This window comes from Danio rerio, chromosome 14 (assembly GCF_052040795.2).
Source record: "Danio rerio strain M-AB ecotype USA chromosome 14, GRCz13ab, whole genome shotgun sequence".
Classification (NCBI taxonomy): domain Eukaryota; kingdom Metazoa; phylum Chordata; class Actinopteri; order Cypriniformes; family Danionidae; genus Danio; species Danio rerio.
In genome coordinates, this window is record NC_141034.1 from 54531381 (window position 1) to 54545000 (window position 13620).

Below are 13620 nucleotides of genomic sequence, written 5' to 3' on the forward strand. Positions count from 1 at the left end.
GCACCAAAAGCGGACCAAATAACCGTACCGAGACCTGCTTGAAGAGGTGGTCTCGGTACGCTTTCAAATGAACCCTGGAGCGGTTAGTTTATGGTGAGAATATGATCCGTACTAAAACAGGTCCAACTGCAAAAAGTACTGCGCGTTTTTTACTAATTCAGCTGCCGTAGACCGATGCGCTGTGCATTATGGGATATGGAGGAAAAATATTTGTTGACAGCGCTTTACCAACAGAAAGAGGGAGGGAAAACATTACCTGATGGATTGTTGGTAATGTTTCCGCAAGATGACCATGTCGCAGTTTAGCTAAATTAATTCACGTCTCCTCCTGAAGTGACGAGCGATGCATTAAACACTGTTTTCCAGCCGCGACTGCGCTTCATTTTCGTAATGTATAATCTGTCTAAAGCAGGGATACAATCAGTCAGCGCAGTCGTCCCTCCAGAGTAAAATGTTTTGTTTACCTGTGCGAGTTCACTGGCTTTTTCCCGCACGTGAATTCTGACCAATCAATAAGCAGTTTAGGAAATATGTTCAACAACATCTGGCCAATAAGAGATGTGGATTTTGTCAGATGACTGCATTTTGGTTAGTTTCAACTGGTTCGGACCAAAGCCAGCAGTGTGGTGTGAAAACGTCCCAAAGACGGCAGAAGATGAAACAATGTATCATTTATTGTGCTTGGTCCGGAACAAATGAAGCGAACTACAGACGTGAAAGCACCCTAAATGTAGTATATGCCAGCATTTTTTGTTCTTTGCCAATATGCATTAAGACAGGAGTGTTTAAACTCTGTCCTGGAGGGCCGGTGTCCTGCAGATTTTAGCTCATCCTTGCAGGTTAGTTGAGGCAAGTTGGTTTCTAAGAGCTTAATTAGCTTTCCCAGCTCTGTCTGATTGGGGTTGAAACTAAACTTTTGGGTTTGGATGCCCCTGCATTAAGGTATGCATATGAAATTAAACTAATGCCCACATCCGAACTTGTTAGTGAAATCGTTGGTTTGGATAAGTTTAGGCCAGTTATGCTAGGTTTGTATTCCTCTTTAATTTTTAAACTTTTTTTTTTTTGATTTATAGAATGAGATGCGTTACATGAATAAGTTAAAGAGCCCCTATTATGTGTTTTTGAAAATGACCTTCCATGCTGTGTGTAACAACACTAAGTATATGAAAACATCCAGGTGAGGCTTAAATCTGAAAGTACACCGTTTAAAACTATTAATTTTTTTAGCTGTATTATTGACTCAAAAAAATAAAATAAATTGAGTTGTGTTCGGATGTTTTGCTTGAACTTGGATACGGTACATCACCTAATATGTAGTTCCAGATCCGTAAAATGTGAACGTGCTTTCCCTTCAGATACTAGCAGAGCGTGGGGGTTCACGGGACTGATTGTGACGCGAAGATGACCAACGCTGGCAGATGGAGATTCAGCTGTGGGCAATAAAGGGTTAAAGTTTTCTGTTTTCTTCGGTTCAGATTCTGTTCAAAAGAGCAGTGCTAGTGCTGTATCTCTCAGATCAAGTCTTTATTGGGCTATTCACATATTGTGTCCAAAACCATATTGAAAAGGTGACGCGTGCGTCTTCTTTTACTGATTTAAATGCGTTTTTGAACTTGTGATCTGCTGTTTGCCTTCGCTATGGCCACCATCAGCTGTTCCTTACACACGTGGCGCAGTTATTTTTAATGTTTTTTATGGACATTTTCAAAATGTACGCGCATCTTGGCGTTTCGTCAACCGTTTTTTTATGCGCATATGCAAAATGCTCATAAAAAGGTGGATGGAAACATAGCTATTGTTATTACTTGGGGTTTGGGTTAAGAGTAATGTACGGGTGTTTAATTGCATTGCTTTATAAACTTAGGCGACCAATCACTACGGACTGGGTCATCGATTCATTCAGCGCAGATTAGCTTAGCGCTAACGAAGGGTTTGAGAACTAATGAATCACTGAACCAATCATAGTAGAGTTGTTGGGGTAATTAGGTAAAAATAAATACTTATTATAAGACGATGAAAGTGTTTTTTGACCTTGCAGACAGATCAGCCTGTTGTTAGAGATCCCCAAAACCAAAACATGACCTTTTATCATGCAAAATAGGGGCAAAAAGTAACTAAATGAGGATAAATTGAGCAAACGTCAACACAAGTTATAATTTCCCACCATCGCAAAAACATAATACCTGCCTTTAGCTTGTAGGGGTGTTAATTTTCCACCCTGCTGAATGATAGACAACCACATTAAAGAACATCTTACAATTCTCAGCTGGTTTCAGAGCAATTTGTTTGAATCTGTACTTTTTTACGTTGACTGAAGGAGGCGTCTTTAATAAAGCACACCACTAGAGATGTGTTTACTCACTGCATATAGCAGAATTTAGTTTTTTAGTTTTTTTTTTTTTTTTTTTTTTGGGCTGCTTTGAAATGGATGGCTTCCTTTAGGGCTGAACGATAAATGGCATGGTATTGTCATGTGGATTATTCTATAAAGCCGACTCTGCAATCAACTGTGAATCTCCAACACTCCAGTGTGTTCAGCTGGAGCATTGTTAGTACACAAAGCCAAAGGTCTCTGCCAAACTATCACATACAGCATCGTCATGGCATAGTCAAATCGCAAATAATAGTTCTGCCATTTTGACAGCTGTCTGCGTAGCTTCTTCATGAACTACAACCCTTTGAAGGAAATGCTACTAATGTCAAACATAAAAGTTCTTGCAGATATCACACATAATGATGTTTTTATTCAAAAGTTACTTTATACAGACGCTTTGTTTTTCATAATTTCACAGATTTTGGGGTGGTAATTCCCATACATTTGTGGACAATTTTGCGATTAAAAAAATATATAAACAATGGCTGTTTCTCAATATGCGTTCTTCAGCGGTCTTGTACGGTAGACGCGTGAAACTTCTCGGATGTGATCTTGATATCGAGGATGCACCGATGCAGACTTGAGCACCGAACTTGGTCTGGAAGTCCCAGAAGTCATTGCGACTGGAGGTGGGAAGCGCAGCACTTTATTTAGATTTATTATTAAAGTTCAGAGATATCACTTATTTACCTCAGGAGTTTCCCTAAATGAAACGGTGAAAGTAAACATCAACATAAATATCTTAATAAAGGAATAAACACATTAAGGGTGTTTTTTTTTTTTTTGCTGAAATTCATATTAAAATAAGTTTTATTTATATTGTGCAGAGTATATTTATATTGTTTTTATGCAAAGTATATATTTTGAAGAGGGGAAAAGCAATACATTGTTGTATGAGTGCTGTAATGTTTAAATAATTTCCATTTAAAGTGCGTGAAGGTCATGTGACCATCAGGAAGAACGCAGCATCCTATTTCTCAAAGGACGCATTCTCTGTCCTTGCGGTCGGCTGAGTTTGTTCTTCCGAGGACACCTGGCAAGACCGGTCTCCACAAGAACGCAAGTCCGTTCTCTGCGTTCTTGGAATTGAGAAACAGCCCTTGTCTTATTTACCATATTAGGTAGCCTACAATGTTAGGTGTGCAATCTGACAATGACACAAATCATAAAAATAAAACTTCTTTATTTTGGTCTTTTGTCAAGACAAAATCTAAAACAGTAGGGATTGAGCCAAAGGAAGGTTGTATTTTTTTCTCGATCTTACTATTTCTTAGTCAGATTTCACTCCCCGGACCATCTGACATCATGTACCCCAGTCAGGACATGCGTTAGGGCTTCCCCTATCGTAATACACCTAAAACACGGATTGCCGTAAAACATGTCAATGGCAGGGGAAGTGTTTTCTATCCTCAACGGCAGGAAAAGAGTTTATCATTTATATATTTGTATATTAATATTATTTATTTATATATAATCATTTGTTGATTCGAAGCACATCATAATAGACTACCAGCCATGCATCTAAAGCAAAAATAGTGTCACGTTCAGCAGCTGTCATCCTTGAACCAATCTCCATCATTGTAAGCTGTGTAAGCTTTTCTCTGTGCTCCACTGCTTCATTAGATGTCTGCTTAACTTTCTTTTGTAGTCTGAAGAACATCAAACACAGAAAATGCCCAATTCGAGTTGTTCACTCGATTTGCGCCACAAGATGTTTAATCGTATCTTTGCATTAACTTCATGTAAATCACTCGCACTTCATCTGCGTCTGTTTATTATACAGGCTGTAAAGCAATTACGCCCCACTTCCATGCAATGTTAGGATTGTGAGGGCGCAGGTGAGACGACATTTTTCGAAAAGCGATCAAATAAGTTACGTGCGCTGCATATGCAACGTCTAGAAGTCATTTAAAGCTGTTAATTGCAAACTAAAATGAATATATTTTGATTATATGGTTTGGAATGGGATGTTTTATAAGATTATTGATATTTTTTGTTATTTATTTTGCGTTTAAAGTAAGAATTTTGCAGGATTGCAAAAAATTTGCTTTGTTGGTTTTGTGTTGGATTCAGTGGTCGCAAAATTGCGATAAACTAGAGGGTCTTATTATAGCTTCAGTCAAGTGTTTGAATTAAGTCCTGTGTAATAATGCATCATCCTACACAATAAATCGTGCAACATCTTTATGTATTGCAGGGTTTCTGCGGGGTCTTAAAGTCTTAAGTCTAACATAAAAAAAAAATCTAAATTTTAGGCCTTGAAGTCTTAAATTTGCTGTTCTAAGTCTTAAATATTTTTGCACAGGTCGTATTTTCCCGATGTAACACTACATCTAATGCGCATTTCTATTCTTTTTTTGTTGTTGTTGCTTGGTTTTTGTGGTGTGGTAGTTCTTTATTTCTCTAGTCCAAATGTAATTTGCGGTATTACAGCTACAAATTAGACCAACATGCTATAGCCAATCAGCTTTCTGTTATTGAACTAGGTACTTCCCTCACATGACGCGCAAGAAAATCGGAGCTTTTGCTAAGTCACAAATGCGATTTTTATGTCAGTATATTGCTCAGCCCTAGTTTCCTTCATGAAATAATGATGAAAGAAGGCTTTGAGATTAGCCCAGCACTTTATTTAATCTGTAACATTCCTAATTAGAGCATCTATTAGTCCAACAGTTCTGTTATGATGTATTGTATACGTCTGCATGGCCAGCAAAGCTCAGAATGAAGTCAATAAAGGCGACGCACTCTGCATCCTCCTGTTATATTTGCAACAAATCAGTCACCGCAGGTACTTGTCTCTGTCTCTTGTGCGAATGAAGAGGGTTTGCTCATCAGATTCTTTCTTCCTCGATTATCTGTTGAAAGATTTCACTCACAGCTATGTCAAGTGTGGCATCGGCCTGCTAAAGAGAGCACATCAAATCGAACCCTGCCACTCTGTTCTCAAGCCATTTGATTTTCTGTCTTTTCACAAAAGCGCATTCTCATCCTCCAGTCTGGGGCCTTTAATTATTGAACTAATGGGTTATTGTCTTGTTTCTAGAGTTTTTCGTGTTGCCTTTGTTTCTCCAAACTGTCTCTGGGGTTGTTGGCTCTGAGCTCAGGGACTTTAGAAAGCTGTGATCTTCAAAATATCTGTCTCTGGGGCTCATGTGCTCAGTTTCCTACAAGCCGTTTTTTTTTAAAAGCTTGTCTGTTTTTGTTTTCTGACTTATGATGAAACCCCAGTTGTTGTTTTTTTATTTTCCCGTTTGTCTGTGAATACATCTATAAGTTTATAGATTAATGCAGAATTGGTTAGTCATCTGCAGAGCTGTAGGTGTAGTAGCATGAGTCAGTCTCTCTCTGTTCCTGCTCTTTCACTCCTTTTCCCTTTTACACGCTGCAATTATCCTCGTCACTCTGCAACACTGAACTGACATCCTCTTTTTCTGCTTCTGACTGGAGCCCAGAATGCATTGTTTGTCACGTTTGTCGATGGACTTATCATCTGTATCTTTTGTCTTTTTGTTTTACGCCCTGGGTTGGATTCCTTAGCATCGGTCTTCTGTTGTCATTTGCTGTTTTCTTGTCTCTTTTTCTTTTTGAGCTCAAAATCATTAGGAAGTGATCATTTTATTGTGAAGCCAGCCTGCAGGATGCTCAATGAGACGTTTAAAGTTCATAGATTTTTATATTTTTTAAGAGATTTAAAGGGATAGTTCACCCCAAAATTAAATTTACTCCATTTACCAAAAGTGCAACAATACAGACTCGCGGTTTGGAATTTGGTTTTAGCTCATGATTTCAGTAAGTAAAATGTTCATTAAAAATAAAAATTAAATGCAACAAACTACAAGCAAAATGCAATGCAAAATTAATACAATGATGCAAAGATAATAACGAATTAAGCCATGCTTATCAGGATTTTCAAGCACCTAACAGTTTTGTTACATAAACTGAAATATATTCAAATAACACTGCATACTGTACATCATCTTCACTGTATAAATTACACAAAGGTTAACCATCACTGAGCTAGATAGCTATTCAGTCAAGAGCAGAGGCATTTAATTATATTTTGTTGATTGATTAATATATAAAAACACAGACAGCAGGAATAGGATGTTTTTATTTCAAGACGCAGCACATTGAGAAAGTTATAGATGAAATAATTTCTCCAATGTTTACATTCCAAGGCTTTACAGATTGAATGCTCAAGAATAGGACTGATTAATAATTATTGGTCATATCTAGGCCCGCACAGAATCTGTGAGCGCAGAAATCTGCAGATTTTTAGCCCATTATGTAGTCCATTTACTTGTGTAAATGTGTGGAAATTTACATTTAATCAGTTTTTATTTTAATTTCAGTGGTATTCTTGACTAATATCAAAGTGTTCTTATAATTTATTTACAATAGTTTATAATGTTATATTTTCTGTCTTTTAATTGATATATTATATAAGGAACTTGCTTTGTTTACCAAATAAGTGGAGGTCCAAATAATTGGTTTTGCTTTGTGAACATCAAGTTAAAAAAGTATTGCTTTTACTTCGTATGTTAAGCTTTTAGTTATACTCCCAAAATTATTCCATATTTTTTCAAAATTATGCGCAGAAATACATGTCTGCAGATGCTTGCTGACCCTAGTCATAACTGAGTCTTATGGCAAAGCAAGACTTAATTTGTGTCGTAACTTTCATTCAGCTGTTCATGTGAAAGTGTCTCTTTCAGTGTTCACTGATGGACATGCATTCTAACATGCACAGAACCAGTTAGATGGTAATTAAAGGAAAGGGAAAAATGCAAAATGCAAATGTTTAATAATTAAACTAAAGAACTGCAATATCCATATGCATATTTGAACCAAGGTACCAAAGTATTGTGGCATCCCTACCCTTTACACTCCCTCGTGTGGTTTTAAACCTTTATAGGATTGTTTCTACGGCTGGGCGATTTGGCCTAAAATCAAAATTTTGGTTAATTGAATGCATTAACCCGATTACTATTAATTAGCTATTATTATTATTTTTTTAATGGCCTCATAGTTCCCTGACAGGTTTTGTAATATGCTTGCATAACACAAGTGAGAGATTTCTGAATGAAGGGTGCATTGCTTGATTTTAAAATATTTGAAAGAAACACACACCATCTACTGTCTTTGATTATCTATTGAACATCAACATTTAACAAATGAAATTAAAACACCAAATGCCTATCGCCTCACAGCTAGAAGGTTGCTGGTTCGAGTCCTGACTGAGTCAGTTGGCATTTCTGTGTAGATTTTGCATGTGTTGGCGGGGGTTTCCTCCTGGTGCTCCGCCCAACCCATCCCACACAAATAATAAAGTATAAACCATCCAGGGCGGGGTCACCTGACTCCACATGTGGTAGGGAAAGTAATTGAAAAAATTGACCTGGATTAATTTGATTATAGATTCTGAATTTCGATTTTAATTATTTTTCGATTAATCGCCCAGCCCTATGTTGAACAAAAAAAATATTTTAAAGAAAGCTGACAACCTAAAGATTTTCCTAATAAGAAAAAATACTATGGGAGTCAGTGGTTACAGGTTTCCAGCTTTTTTTTTGTATATCATCATCTCATGTGTTCACCAGAAGAAACTCAGATTTGGAACCATCCATTTGTGGATGATGATTTACATTTTTGTGTGAACTATCCCTTTAAGTGTCTTGAAAGGCATTCAATAAGAATATTTTTTGTCATTTAATCTAGCATAGTCACATAATCTAACATAGTTAACTGTAAGTGAAGCAAATCTCCAATTATATTTATTTTTTTCCTTCTCAACCAATCAATACTCGGCAGAGAACTTGTCAAGATCTCTCGCAGCCGGCAGCTTTATCCGTACCTGTGGCTGCCAGAATTATCGGTACCCTCTCAGACCTCCATTATATTGATTGTGCTATACTATGTGATTGGCCCAGTTTTTACTCTTGACCTTGAATGCAGGTTTTCTAGGGAGTTTTGAAATGCTGCAAAGAGCTCATCTTACTGAATCGATCAGTTGAATTATTATTGGTATACCTTCTTAATAATTTTCAGTCATGATAAAATCTGTTTTAGTCTTGCTTTAGCCCCTTTTGAATGAATGAAAAAGTCATTAGCTTAAATTGTTAAATTCTCTTTATATATTTTGTGGAGGGGCACTTTTGGGTCTTCATGTAAAATCTCTCTTATATTAACTATTGTTAATGGTGTTCACCTGCTATATCTTTGTTCCATCTATACCAACTATTCTTTGTACTTGTTATATATTGATTAGACAGGCAGGTGCTTTTGGCCATTGCCTTAGGTCTGGGTAATCTTTATTGATGTTCATAAACAAAACAAAACAAAAAAACAAACAAAAAAAACATCTATAGTATTGATGGTAAACTTAAGTTTAATAGTATAGGAGACTCCTGAAGTTTAGTGCTTTATCAGATGGATTTAATCTGCCCATCTAGATGAAAGTTTGGTCGTCGTCTTAACATTTCAGTAGTATTAATTTGATTTAAAAAAATGTTTTTATACAACCACAGTATTTGTCAATTATTGTATTTTTGCAGAAGTTATTTATTTGCTGCAGCAGCATATTTAATGCTTTTTGTAATTTAAAATTAATAAGACCCCTTAAAAAACAACAACAAGTGCTTGGGTAAAACATGCAACGTAACCCTAAATTTAAAAGTAGCATAAGTAACCTAATGGAAACATCATGATGCATCACAAACTATTTCCCCGTTAATTGTTCTTAAACCAGATTTGCTTCCCTTAACCATTCATTCATTTATTAACTTTAATTTAGTATTATAGGATATTCATGATGTTCAGTGCTTTATCAGTTGGATTAAATCTGCCCAAATAGAAAAAAAGTTTGCTGTTACTTGAAAGTATTATTTCTTATTAACATTTGTAGTATTAGCCCGATTTAAGAAATGTTTCGTACAACCACAGTATTTTTCAATCATTGTGTTTTTGCTGAAGTTATTTATTTATATTTGATGCATTTCTTTTGCATTTCATGACACCATTTGTAAATAAACAGTTCCTGGGGGAAAAATGTAATGTGACCCTAAATATAAAAGTAGTGTACTGTGTGTAGTTTACTTTAATTTGTTTAATTGCTGGATTAAATCTTCCCTCCTAGTAGGCATGGGTTGATAACCGTTTTCAAAGTTTACCGCGGTTTGGAAAAGTCAAGATTTTTAAAACTGCCAAAATTCTCTGCTATACTGTTTGTAAAGTATATGTAAGATTTTTTTATTTTTAATTTTTTTGTTTGTTTTAAGTCTTTTAGAACAACAGTATCTTCAGCAGAAAAGATATCCAAGATGCTGTTTTAAATTATAAAGAAATCAGTGTTTTAGAAGCTAATGAAGACAGTAGATGTCAATGATTCATTTTCATTATTTAGTCTGACATGCTTACTGCTCCAAAATATTTTAAATGTGGGGAAAAGTTAAAAAGCGGGTAAAGTTTTTTTTTTTTTTTTTCCTCCTTTCCCAGACATTTAAAAAGAGCATATTTTTCCCCTTTAATTGTTCTTAAACCAGATTTGCTTCTCCTAATCCATTCATTTATTCATTCATTCATTTTCTTTTGGCTTATGGCTGATATATACTTGTGCGTTAAGTGATCGGCGTGAGCCACGTCACCTGCCTTGCGCATAGTTGTGCATTTATATTTCTGCGTGCTGTTTGTGTTGCTCTGCAATAACACTTCCAAAAACTAGCTGGCAGTGAATTTTACGTTCCTCTATGTTGTTTCTTCACGGGTATTTTGTTTTTCTGAACACTACCTTAATGTACAAGTATCTAAACGCCTCTTATTCAGAGGCGTGAATTGGCAGACATGCAACAACCTTAATCATAAGGTAAAGACAAAAAAACAGTTTCTATCTGGAGCTCCTTCATGAGACTCGACACTTTTAAACAGTCGTTCCATCGGGCTCGTGGCAGTCAGCACCGTTGACACTTGTCAGCTAATAAGCTGACCAATCACAGTGCTTGTGCTACGCATTGTTGAGACATGTAGTTACATTTTTCGAGAGCCACAGTGGAATGAATTGCCAACTATCCCAGCATGTTTACGCAGTGGATGCCCTTCCGGCTGCAACACATTACTGGGAATCAACCATACACACTCATTCATACACTGGCCAATTTTAGTTACTTAAACTAAATTACTTTAGTTTAGTTACCCGGAAAAAAACCCACGACAACAAATGGGAGAACCTACAAACTCCCCACAGAATTGCCAACTGGCTCAGCTGGGACTCGAACCAGCGACCTTGCTCTGAGGTGACAGTGTTAACCACTGAGCCACCATGTTACCTCCCTTAATCAGGGTTTGTGATGTGATATATATATATATATATATATATATATATATATATATATATATATATATATATATATATATATATATATATATATATATATATATATATATATATATATATATATATATATATATATTGCATTAGATGCAACACAAAAGGACCAGAGCAAATAAATCTATTGCTAAATTTAAAGCAGTCATCAAAAATAGTCATATTCCTTTAGTTTTAGTTTAGGGATATTATATCAGTGTATGGAATCATATGGAGTGATTTTGAAGCACCGCTGAGACTTTATCATTGGTTGTTAATAGTGCCGGCACCTTTGTGTTTTAAAGCTGCTCAAGCTAGAGATGTAGCTGCTCTATTCTTAGTAGTATCTGTTCCACGAGGCCAGACATCCTCACATAGGAGAGGCGTTCTTCTGCCCGAGCAGATGGCATCTGTTTAAATGGCAGAAAGAGTATGTGTATGCGCACATGAGATGGGGAATACTCGGTACCTCTGATCATGCGCTGCTTTAATTTCCTGGTGACCGTGGAGGAACTTAAGCACACATGCACGCTTTCTTTCCACATCGCTTCTTGCTGCTTAATTTGAAGCTGGAGCAACTTTGCAGTGAGTCAGACAGAGAGAGAGAGAGAGGCTTGTTGCCATGACAACATGACACGCAAGCAAAGGAGGTCAGATGAGATGAGGCTAATAAACTCCGATCCTAACAACTGAATTGTTGAATATTTTACCGTATATGTGAGATCAGATGAAGGGGCCTGTCACGTTTTTGGATGATTTATTTCCACCTGGCGCCGGTCCTCCCATTTTCTTTCTCCCTTCCTAGGCGGCTATCGTTTTTCTGGCACGTTAGTGACTCTTGTCATCGCTTTAATTGCACCAGACGTTGACAGGTTTATTCTTTGAGAGTGGGAGTGTGATGTCCTGAAGTGATTGTACCCAGCAGAGGGCATGTCGGGACATCTAAATGTCATCCTGGCTCAAGGAGGAAAAATAGCAATGTTTTATATGCACAACTGCATTTAGCTGCCCTAGGCCAACTCCCAATTGCTCTGCTGTTTGGGGTGTAGTAGCCTTAAAGATGCGCTCACACTAACTGCTGTGTTTACTCCCAAGCTTAAACCCCAAGCACACAGCCCGTGCCTGTGATCTTACATAATGCGCAGTTAAGCTTGATTTTTGTCCCACTTGTTAATTTCTTTTTCTCCTTTCGGGCCCTAGAAGATGATACAAATGGCTTTTAGGATGCCGTCTGTTACATTGAGTTGATTTAAAAGGGAGCAGAAGTGCACAGGCAAGCTAATGCAGCCAGATTGAGCGAAACCCATTGGCCTGAAATTGCATCAGGAGCCCCAGACCATCATCTCAGATCTTGTGAATTATTGATTGGTCCAGTTAATGAATATCACAGCTTGTGCCTCGGCATCCAAAGAGATAGATTCCAAAATCCTGTTCGGGACGCAGGGCCAATAACGACGGCCGTTTAACTGTCGAACTCTTGTGAAGTTAGACATTTGGTATGTGAAAGCATAAATCTCACTACTTTTTTTCCCCCTCCATTTCTTTCTTTTTGTGCAAAGAAGTGCTGAATGGTGGTATTTTAGAGCATAAGATGATTAAAAGTGGAGGCAGCGAGACAGGAAGATTGAGCACTTTCTCCAGATTAATACATTCTTCTTTCTCTCTCTTTCTCCCCATGCAGAAGCAGATCATCGTGGACCCACTGAGTTTCAGCGAGGAGAGATTTCGGCCCTCTCTTGAGGAACGTCTGGAAAGCATCATTAGTGGCGCCGCCCTCATGGCCGATTCCTCATGCACACGCGACGACCGGCGCGAACGCATCGTGGCTGAATGCAACTCTGTGCGCCAGGCGCTGCAGGATCTGCTCTCTGAGTACATGGGCAATGTAGGTGCACGCCGAATACTGCTTTTGCTTTCTCCTTTACTGCTTCTCCCCTTCTGCACATCCCTAAATGACGAAGGCAAGTACCCACCTGACAGACAGACGCTCTCCTGCAGGGAAGACGAGGGGAGTTTTATTTCAGGGACAGTGCGCAGATCACGTTCACCGGGTGGTGTTGTAGAAAGACCTGCAGTCTCATCACAATTTGTCCTGTGCCGTCTGGCTTTTGAAGAGTACACACAAAACACCCCGCTGTGCTACTGATCTGTGCATTGAATTGTTTGACTGCTGTTGTTTTCAAATAATTCCCTTTGTTTGCTCAGCAGCATCGGTTTTTATTTGTTTTCTTGGTTTTCATTTGTTTTCCCCTTTCGCTTCTCTATTCATTATCTTGCAGTTCATTTATTTCACTGAAAGTCCGGAGTAGTTTAAGGAGGGGAAAAAAAGGTTGAAAGCAACTGTTTTACACCCCTGGGCTGTGCATCATGGTGGGTGATATGATGTGCTTGTGGTCTGGTGAGGGAAAAAAATGAACTTGTAAGCTTCATGACAAATTTGGTTGTTTTGATCAGAACTGATAGAAAATGGACCTTTTTAGGCAAGGTTGTTTTGGATTGCTCTAAAATTGATCAAATAATGGGGCTGCACAATGTATTTCAGCATTGACATCGCAATACTTCTGCTATATTTGCAGGATCTTTAATGACAAATGTGGAATATTTTTGACTAGAAGCCACAGTTTGGAGTTAAGAATTTAGCGTTTATAATTTGCCTTGTTCTTTTTGTTAAAGATGTAGGGCCCTATCATACACCCGGTGCAAAAAGGTGCATGATGTGTTTGGCGAGATTTTGTTTCTATTTTCAGACCAGCGCAACAGTAATTTTCACTTTTTGAATTTACAAATAGTTTTGAATCAAATTTTGGAGTTTAACAAACTAAATTAAATATGTAGGCTAATGCATGTCTTTAGTGGAGTGCGTGCAAGACAGTTTCCTTACTCC

The 13620-nt window shown here is 37.6% G+C and overlaps 2 protein-coding genes across 5 annotated transcripts in view; both read left to right on the plus strand.

Annotated features, from left to right (window-relative positions):
- Positions 1-13620, plus strand: part of nsd1a (nuclear receptor binding SET domain protein 1a) — a 1446438-nt gene that overhangs the window by 856082 nt on the left and 576736 nt on the right. The window lies entirely within an intron of this gene.
- The window catches only part of ctnna1 (catenin (cadherin-associated protein), alpha 1), a 192052-nt gene that overhangs the window by 23719 nt on the left and 154713 nt on the right, over positions 1-13620 (plus strand). For 3 of the 4 annotated variants that reach the window (XR_015506615.1, XR_015506616.1, NM_131456.2), the window contains 1 exon segment: positions 12418-12621. Coding sequence is in view for 2 of the 4 variants with exons in the window: in NM_131456.2 (NP_571531.1) it covers positions 12418-12621 (204 nt within the window). In the remaining 2 variants the exon portion in view is untranslated. 4 annotated transcript variants of the gene reach the window in all.